At 35.8% G+C, this 9,520-nt stretch overlaps 1 protein-coding gene across 2 annotated transcripts; it reads right to left on the bottom strand.

Annotated features, from left to right (window-relative positions):
• Window positions 1-254: 254 nt before the first annotated feature.
• LOC130077853 (POU domain class 2-associating factor 1) lies at window positions 255-8,941 on the bottom strand. 2 transcript variants are annotated; one of them, XM_056243214.1, is made up of 5 exons: window positions 8,854-8,941; window positions 2,904-3,019; window positions 1,104-1,146; window positions 757-1,028; window positions 255-671 (listed from the first exon to the last, which is right to left on the bottom strand). In XM_056243214.1, exons 3-5 carry the CDS (start codon window positions 1,141-1,143, stop codon window positions 351-353), a joined length of 633 nt encoding a protein of 210 aa, XP_056099189.1. In that variant the 5' UTR covers window positions 1,144-1,146; window positions 2,904-3,019; window positions 8,854-8,941; the 3' UTR covers window positions 255-350. The 2 variants fall into 2 exon arrangements, with proteins under 2 accessions (XP_056099189.1, XP_056099188.1); XM_056243213.1 differs by lacking the exon at window positions 8,854-8,941 and adding an exon at window positions 7,819-7,922.
• Window positions 8,942-9,520: the final 579 nt, after the last annotated feature.

The following is a 9,520-nucleotide window of genomic DNA, read 5'->3' as shown; positions in this document are numbered from 1 at the left end:
CGCAATTTCGGGAATGATCATTTAAATAAACTTCTGTATTTCAATGCGGTTGTCACTCCTAAAACTTTACAGTGTGTTTGTGGCCATGAGCCAACATTACATGGTGGAGACAATGTAAGCACAATATAGGCTTGATGTATGGGTATTACATGGGTTTGTTCATGGGTTCTGTGTCAGTCCTATTTGAATTATCCCATACTTCCGACATAGAACTCAAGGACAAACCCATGTAGGGCTCATACTGGGGCTTATTCAGATAGGGCTTATTCAATGTAGGACTACATTGGCTCCACCATAAAATCTTGATTAGGTAAAAAGCTGCGCGAAAAAAGTGCCAATCTACAAATATCTTAAATGTCTTCTGAAAACAGCGAGGAGTTGCAGATGTAGGGTTCTTTGTGGCTCTCATCGTCTTCCAGCAGTTTTTCAAGGGCCAGAGTGCCCTCGGGGGCCTGGGGAGGCTCCACCTGCCTAGGCTCAGGTTCTGGTGAGATTACTGGCAAGGTCAGAGGCACTGGGAAGAGCTGGGAGGCTGACAGGGCTGCTTGCACAGAGGGGGACTGCATGACGGTGCTGGAGATGGTGGATAAAGGCTGAGCCCAAGGAATGTATGTCAGGGAGGAGTCTGGGATCTCCACCGGAGGCAAGGCTGAGCTGGATGTGCTCATGGTCTAAGAGGGAACCAGATAAGAGACTAATTAACACCTGAAACACCTGGTGCCGTGAAACAATAGCAGTGATCAGTCTGTGGCTCACCGCAAGGTTGGTGAAGAGAGGTGTGTGCGCAAACGTCAGCATGGGGGAAGGGCCAACCACAGTGTAACTGGGACAGATCGGCTGGACATACATATCAGCGTGGGATGGGATAGTAGGGTCGTGGTGTTGGCAGTCTGGGGTAGTCCAGTGGCTCAAAGGCTGGAGAGCAGATGTGCTGGTGGTTTGGGCAATCCATCCTGTGCAAAGCCCACCGACATCCACTAATGAATCATTAAGACCACTCTGGTTGGCTTCTACAAAGCTAGAAGTCCCTTTTAGAGAGGAATAAGAGCATAAAAAATCTTTGCGCAATCAACGAAAACCAAAAATATTCATATGTAACTTACCAGCATGTGTGTATGACTGAAAAGTGTTGTTGGGAACCATCACCTTGAAAAAATAACAATGGAAATACAGCATTTTAGCATTTTATACAATGCTATAATATATAAATACAATAGATGTTACATATTTGATTATTTTGTATAGTTTATTAATGTGTCTTATTGTTTGATTTTGATTTTTGACAGGAGGAGGTGAATTCGAGGAGGGACAGGAATTGATAGAAGTGAGTCTCTTGATAGAAGTGAACTCTTACTCAGTGAAAGCAGAATACACACAATACGTGATACAGTAAGTTAGATGCTCACATGTCTTTGGCTAATGAGTGACACAAGCAGTTCAAATCAGACTACTTAAAGACACAACGTAAAGCATGAAATGTAGTTTCTAATTTGAACACGCATTTGGTAGTTAGAAAATAGTTTATTCTGGAACCTGCTCTTACACTTTATTTTATTAAACATACATTCTTTTTATTGTTGCTTTACACAGACAAGTATTAGAACTATTCCACCCTGAGGGCCCAATAACTGGAGCCAAGGCCTTTTTGTTTGTCTACAATCAGGACTGGGATCTCAATGAGGATTGTCCAAAACCGGAGACATTACCTTTGTTTTTCTGCAATCGGGATTGGGATCTCAGTGAATATTGTCCAAAAAAACATGGCTACAACAAACACTTAAAACACTAAAAACTTAAGGATCCTTTTTAATATATGGTGTGCTCACCATATATTAAAAAGGATACTGACGTTTTAGTGTGAAGTTTTGACAGAAGAATCTCAAGAGTCCCAGGCTAGAATATGAAAACATTAAAAGAGCAACAAACTTCTTATTTGGTAAGTAGACATCTAATGAGCAGGATAATGTGCAGTTACTCGTCTTCAAGACAGTTTATATAACAATGATAATGACCAGCTTGTTCTACACAAAAGAAAAGCAATCAAGGTGTAGCACAATTATATTCCTTTGTAAAATGGTTTACATGTCAGGGCAAGTGTTTCCACTTAAATCCCACTTAAACAGATGACAGGGACTTTTGTCTGAGACCTACACCTGGTAGATTGGATCAAGGCATTTACTGCTGCGGCCCCCAGCCCAATAATGTTAAAGCTGCTTAAAAACCCATGAAATGGCAGAGAGTACGTGGAGGGGTTGGCTTACTGATAACCTAGCTAACCTAAAATAACAGACAAAGATAAGCACATTTCTAGCTCTCGTGCGTGGTTTCGCTTAACACTTTGGGAGCAATTACTGACACACGTCGTAAGCTTCAGCAGAACAGCTTGAAGAGCATTTATAAACAATCAAGATGGCATTGCAAGTCGAAGAGGCATTTTTATGATAATTTAATGGCTGCAGAGTGTGTGTTTATGCTGTGTTGTCAGGTACAATTTTAAGTTTGGTAGGCAAGCCTTTTTGGCAGATCCACAAACGGATTTGCATAGGCCCTATGCCCAACCCCTCGGGGTATGTGGGGTAATAGTTTAACTGTCACGGAAAAACACCTGGATTATATAAGGACAAAATCCCCTTGGAGTTTGGAGAGCCTGCCTTCTTGCACTCAGTTAATACTTGGTAAAATTCAAGCTGACATAGATTTTGCAATATTTCGCAATCCTTCTCAATCCTCAATCTTGTCCGAAGAATAGTTTTAAATCCTCTGGGGCCCATTATTCAGCCAATTATCAAAGTGCTAAGACCTGAATTTGGGACTTGAATGACATTATAATGTTATGTTTAACAGTTTTTACAATCAAAAGCATGTGTCCTATTGTGTGTGCCCACATGGGCTGTAGTTCCTACTGTGCCGGGGGGTGTCGTTCTGGCAGCATTTCCTCTTTTTCTCCGCAGCAACTCCTTTACAGGGTCTTTGACCCTCACTCCCTGGTATGGCTTGGATGAGGGCACCTCTGACAGTGCTGTACGAAAAAACACACCATGAACATGCTTGAAAGATATGAGCATCGTGATGAGTGAACAAAAAATGTGCACTATTATTACTCATATTGCACTATAAAAACCATGTAGACATGTCGGGATTTCCTATTCATGCCAAGTCAAACAAGGTGGGGCAGAAAGTGTTGAAAGTTTCAGTCACTCAACAGATACCTCTTTTATTTGGACCTTTCGTCTTTTTTGTTTTGTGTAATCGGACGTACAAAGCTACTGTAAGACAGTAATCACTCAAACTCTTGCTTTCTTGTTCAATTTCAGTCATTAGTGAATAGTGTGGACCTTGTAAGTCTGAGTGACACTGAAATCTGCTTATTTGCAGAAATAATTATATAAATCCCACTTCCTAATCTATTCAAATAAAGCAGCCAGTCAGATCTAACTACGTTACAGGGCTGTTTTTCATTTAAAAAAAATAATAAATTTTCTTGTGCCCTCGTGTGCCTCAGCTATGATGGCCATGGTAGTAAATTGCATGAGAACTGCAGCTCCACAATTGACGTGTTGAAACCCTGGAGCAAATTCTTACACTTGTCTCTCCATGTTGGGAAACTCCATGTGAACCTTTTTTAGGGAAGTATCACGAGTATCACTGGCTTCTGGATGGCTGTATAGTTCATTGTTGGAACGTGACCACCAAACATCTGTTCCAACCCCTCCATTCAGATACATTTAACAAGTAAGTGTGATAGGGTGTCTAGGCATTATGGAAGGCTGAACATTTTTCAGTTCATAACTGCATATATAATTGTCTTATATAATGTTAATATATTAACTTACTGAAACTACTTAAATCTGCTTTGAACTTTAAAATATGCCGATGGCCATGTCATTAAACAGGTGGAAAAATAGAAGGTCATAAAAACTGGCCTATCCATGAACTGAACAAGTCCACTGAACAAGTTTGTATTCACACAAAACACTAAAATAAAGCTAAATAACTGAATTACACAAATGTAAAATGTAACAAACACCCCAATGTACAGCATAGACAGTTTTTGAAAGAAGGCTTACCAAGGCTTACTTATCAGCATTTATTTTATTAAAAACACAGTAGAAACAGTAAGATTATGGAATATTATTATAATTTAAAATAACTGTTTTCTATGTTAATGTATTTTAAAAATGTAATTTATTCCTGTAGGTAAAGATGAATTTTCAGCATCATTACTCCAGTCTTCAGTGTCACATGATCCTTCAGAAATCATTCTAATATGCTGCTCAAGAAACATTTCGTATGATCAATGTTGAAAACAGTTGCTCCTTAATATTTTTGTGGATACTGTGATACTTTCAGGATTCTTTGATGAATAGAAAGCACCTCTTTGAAATAGAAAACTTTTGTAACATTATGAATTTCTTTACTGTCACTTTTGATCAAATTAATGTGTCCTTGCTGAATAAATAAATTATTCAATTATTCTTATCGACCCCAAACTTTTGAACAGTATTGTATATAAAAACAAAAATAAAATAAACATAAGTTTACTAATACATTATTATTAATTGTGATGAATCATGCAAGAGGATCTGGAAACTTTATTTCATATTTTTCATCGCAAATTAAAATTTGACTTTAAATGATATAATTTTACATTACAATAATTGTACGTTTTTTCCAATTACACTTTCCAATAAGGTTCAATTTTAGTAAAATAGCTAACATGAACTAACAATGAACAGTACCATTTCTTACTTTTTATCATTATTTATACATTTTCGTTAATTACTCTCTCTCAAATGTATTGCATTACTTCGTATAACTTTCTTAATCCCATATCAACCTCAATAAGTGAAACAATATAAGGATATAAATGAAACTGCACTTTTAATTCTTCCAAATTAATAATATAAAAATTGCATATATTATTTGTGAATTGACCAAAGTATTTAAAGGGAGAATGTTACATTCAAAACATACATTTTAACATTAGACATTCAATTTTGATGTTAAATCCACTATTTTTTTTAAAGATAGAATTGTTATATAGCCATACCGTATTTAATGCAATTACATCAGAAGTAACTTAAATTACAGAAAATTAAGAGTAATCTTTTACTTTACTTTTCAAGGGAAAAGTAATTAAATTATAGTAATTAATTACTTAGTAATGCAGTTATGCATAACACCCAACACTGAGTCACCCAACACAGCACATCTCAAAATGTCAATGAAGAACCCTATGGTTCTTAACTCAATAATAATAATAATAATAATAAAAACGCTTTATGCCAAAAAGTTTCTATAAATGTCTTAAATGACTGCATAATACTTTCATGTTCAACAGATTATTTTACATTTTTTATATAGTGATAAAGTATGTTTATGAGCTGTTTTATTCATAAAATGTCATTAAAATAAAAAATGAATTAAAGCAAAATTAGCTAATTTAAACAAAATCCATAATGGTCCCATGATGGCAACCCCTAATATCTGAACCCTTAAGGCTCTATATAGAACCTTTTCTTCTAAGAGTGCATAAAGTGATTGATTCTAAAAGTACATCTTGCTCTTTACATGAACAGGCAGGTTCTTTGCTTGGCATGATAAGTTGAGTTGCGTGAATCTACACAGATGCAGCTGCTGGCTAACAGTGAATGCTAAAGAAAGCTGCATGCAGTGCACACTGTGTACTTAAGGAGGTGTGATTGTTTGGTGATGTTTGATTGCCTAACTGTGCTCATACCAACAACAACAACAACAACAAAAAAACACAAAATAAAGTTTATTGTAAAAATCCTCGATGAAGCTCCAAGACGTTTCATTTATGCACCCCGGGACAAAATTGAGTATAATTTAATCAATGAATCAATGCATCACTCAAGTCAACATTTGTGACTCATGATTCACTCATTCTGTCAAACACGATTCTTTAATGTGAAAATCTGATATTTGCGTATAAGTCTCTCACACTCTCCACACCCCATTCTCGCACAACTGTTACTTCTTAAGGCTAAAGTCTCAGTGTTTAATCACCAAATATCAGTAATGTACCTGTTCTGTGCCATTCATCATAGATTCACAACACACATTGGTCTCTGTTAGAACAGGCCGACAACTAACCACCTGTAACTCTCCATAGCCTTGACAAAACAACCGTCAGGTCTTTTTTCTTTAATAAATGTCTGACATATTGTCATTCTGCAAACAATAAAAAAAATCCTTTCAGTAAGTCACTGCACTCTTATAGAAAAGACATTGTGATTTGTAATTTATGCGTTTCCAACAGAAACTAATTCCGTTTTTAACATTCACAGACACAGTCACTCTAAATATATAACAATGAAAGCAAAGAGGCCGCTACAGTTGTGCAATACAAGCACAGCATGATTTAAAAAGTTGAAAAAGAGGAAGCTATGCAGCTGTGAAGTCTTTTCTTTTAGGAGGAGGGCAATTGAAGAGTTTTACATATCAAGATGAAGCCACTCCACAGTAATGGTGGTGCACATGTTTCCAAAGAGGTCAGTAGTAATAAACCATCAGTAAAAACCTACAGGCAATAAACATGATGACCTCCTATGTCTGCTGTCACCTCATAATTTTAAGCTTTATGTGGGAGGAACCCCCACGTTTGAATTCTTGCGAATAAAAATTATTTGCTGCTGCTGTTCATACTGCTCATTTACATTTAATAGATAAGATCTCAGAGACACAGTGAGTGCACAGGAAATTAAAAATGGAAATTAAAAAACGAACCCCTAATCTCCCCTTGAAATTATTTTAAGTCCATCCATCTGTTATTTTTGTATCAACCGAGATACTATACTTTGAATTAGAATTTTTTTTTATATACATATTTAACATTTTAATTTTAGTTAGTTTTAGTAATTTTGTTGTAAGTTTTGTTCATTTCTATTTTTTTTTAAATATGTATTTATAGTTTTGAGTTTCAGTTTTTAGTTTGAGTTACTTTAGAACTTCAAACTCAACTAAATTAATATGAGAAATGTAATAAGTGAAACTAAATATGTATTTTTAACATATTTATTTCAGTTAATGTTGATTTTCTTGTTAACTAACCCTAAAATAACCCTGATTTCTGACGCTTTATCTGTCTGTTACAGTAGGCATGCGGTTTTTAGAAATGTGGCTGGTATACATCCAAGTCAAATTTTTCTTCTTTTAGGGTTTAATTTGACAATAAAATGGCAACACCAGAAGTACCTTGAGCTTGTACAGCACCAGTCTGAGAACTTTATCATGTGATAATACATTGCATTTATTCATGTTTTATATCCCCTCAAAAAAATGGAACTTTGTTCATGGAGGACAAAAGGGAAAAATTTGAAGAGTGAAATGTTGCTTACAAAAATTCCTCATAAGATTAAGAAAAATCATGAAGCATCAATGTGATACTTAAATATTAAGTATATTTGTCAAGATATTAAAATGACCCCAAAATTACATTTAGAGTTTCTGTCAAACTGCCAAAGAACAGGCCAGTGTTAAATTATCACTGCCAGTGTTTATATAATCCAAGGCAAACACTGAGATATTAATTAATCACGCCACTCATCAGAACAGATAATGTGCCAAAACAGCAACGATCAATTGGTTTCCATCCGTATAATGTAATGAGAGCATATGCTAATAGATTTTGCGTCTGAATTGAATTGAAAAAAAAAAGATATATTTTCTTGATGATTCAGGCTTTTGCAGTGCATTTAATTTTCATAAGTAAATAATGGTACATTTGCATACTGCAACATAATGCATGTGAAATGTGCAAATCTAATTGTATTGATATTCAGAAATTGTACTTACATTTTCCCATGTGCACACTCTGATATGTAACAATCTAAACTCTTATGATATATCAAGCCAAAAACTCTTTTATTACTTCCTGAGATCATCTAATAATTGTACAGCGGTCGCTTGAGTGGGCTGCCTTTTAAAAGCAACTGCATTCAAGTGATGTCACCACAAAGGGAAGCCGTATCCTCATTAATTCAGTTTACCAGAATTGAAAGTTTCAGCACAAATTCTATGTCAATAACTGCTCTAGAATGAAAGCAGAGAGGGTTTTGGTAAACTGGTGAATTCCTTTATCTTTATCTTATATTTGTTCTAAGGACACATTAGAAATGTGCCACGAGGCACATCTGTGCAATCGGTTTTCTTCTAATGATCAGGAACAAAATTGACCAAAACTGTAAAAATTCACTAATTATTATTATTTTATTTTTTTTAATTATTATTTTAAATCCATGCCTGTGAAGCGAATAAGTATTTTTCTAATTTATTTTTTATATGTAATCGATGTCTCTAGACTCCAATTATTTTGAAGATTACATTACATGCTCTATTGATAAATATGCCTTATGATTTTTTTGATGAATTTATACAACATGTATATGATCTATATTAACTTTACTGCTCTTTCTGGTTGAATAGTCCAAAATTAGGCTGCTGAGAATTGATGTACGCTATCTGAAACTGCCACGCTAGTCAATTTATTAGTGTTAAAGGAAACACCTGCACACACTTTGAGCTTCATTGACCACTCAAGCCATGAAACTCATCATGTTCCTTTTCTCAGCTCAGTTCTTTCTATTATTACACAAACAATCACACATCTCAGCAACAAAAACAAGGAACAGCTTTTTATAACAAAATACATCTGCTTGGAATGTACTATAATGTAATCACTTCAAACTGCACAGTTAGAGCTCAAATAAAGCTGACACTTGAAGGACACTCTTAAGGCATTTTTAAAGTTCTCAGCTCATCAATATTTGAAGCTGTCTCTGGAAAAGGCGTATCAGTGAGGAAAAAGGTCAAAAAGCAAAAAATACTTACTTCACCCCTGTGCGAGAAGGCAGATCTTCCTTCTAAATGAGAAACAAAGTGTAAATGAGATACAACACAGTGCCAACGGTTAATGCATGAGAGCATTCTCTAATGCAAACTACAGTGTGGGCTCAATGCAAAAGAAGCAATTTTCAATAGGCCTCAGTGGACATACGTTTTTGAAGAAACTTTTTTTCCCCTTTCTACTGCAAATTTTCGAGTACAGCATGAAACCTCTGTGGGTAAAAGCACTGAGATATTTTTACGAGCTCAACCTAGAGTCAATGAGGTCTGTCAAGTGAGGAAATAAGGTCTTGACCTTTAGAACTGTTGTCTTTACCTTTACAAACATGTCTTTGCAGACGCTGTGTAATGTTAAAATCACATATGCCAGTTTATTTTCGAAAGTTGTGACTAAAGAACAGAGGAAGCGATGAAACGAGTACAGCTTTGCTTCAGGCAACTTGAACATCCTAGTTTACAAGTTCAGTTACTTTAGGTTTTAGGTTCAGCTTCAATAAAGACGTGTCAAGCATAACGGTGAAGGATGAAAGGAAAGAGTCTTATCCTCGCTCATCTTTCACCCGGAGCATCGCTGGAAAGCAGTAACAAGACGAGGGCAGGGGTCACTGTCATACACTCACCTGCAGACACAACGTGCTGCTGTGTGTGTTTT

The sequence above is a fragment of the Rhinichthys klamathensis genome, unplaced genomic scaffold (genome assembly GCF_029890125.1).
Source record: "Rhinichthys klamathensis goyatoka isolate OS25496 unplaced genomic scaffold, OSU_Roscu_1.1 h1tg000781l_1, whole genome shotgun sequence".
In the NCBI taxonomy this organism is placed as follows: domain Eukaryota; kingdom Metazoa; phylum Chordata; class Actinopteri; order Cypriniformes; family Leuciscidae; genus Rhinichthys; species Rhinichthys klamathensis.
This window is presented reverse-complemented; position numbering and strand designations above follow the sequence as displayed.